Source organism: Ogataea philodendri, assembly GCF_020536065.1.
Source record: "Ogataea philodendri strain CBS6075 chromosome Unknown scaffold215, whole genome shotgun sequence".
In the NCBI taxonomy this organism is placed as follows: Eukaryota; Fungi; Ascomycota; class Pichiomycetes; order Pichiales; family Pichiaceae; genus Ogataea; species Ogataea philodendri.
Genome location: NW_025764112.1, coordinates 1 through 348, shown reverse-complemented (window position 1 = coordinate 348; position 348 = coordinate 1). Strand labels below are relative to the sequence as shown.

General features: G+C 35.9%; 1 protein-coding gene across 1 annotated transcript; it reads left to right on the top strand.

The window, feature by feature from the left end:
- On the top strand, nt 1–348 carry OGAPHI_005893 (uncharacterized protein; the record flags this gene model as incomplete). Its single annotated transcript, XM_046207123.1, has 1 exon — nt 1–348. A coding segment is annotated over one exon (348 nt), but the record flags the coding sequence as incomplete, so codon positions are not given.

Sequence of the window (348 nt, the reverse complement as noted above, 5' to 3'; positions counted from 1 at the left end):
AATAGTGATATTGTAGATAATAGTTCTATATCCTCTCAGCAGATCAACTATACGGAAGAAATAACATACGGCCTCAAAAATTCCAATGAGTCTGATAAAGGTGATAATTCTCCTGCAGTCATAAATGGCCCAATTGAATTAGAGCTTGACAATGTTGATGATGAAGGAGACATTGAAATCAAAAGGAGTCATCGTACATCTAAGAAGCCTTTCTTGTTCTCTGATACTGAAAGTGATTTTCAGAATGATGACATCATAACTGATGCTTCATCGAGTGCTGAGAGATTACCAATAGATGAGTCACAAGAAACTTCACCAGAAAATGAAGACCATGATAGCTTAGAAGAT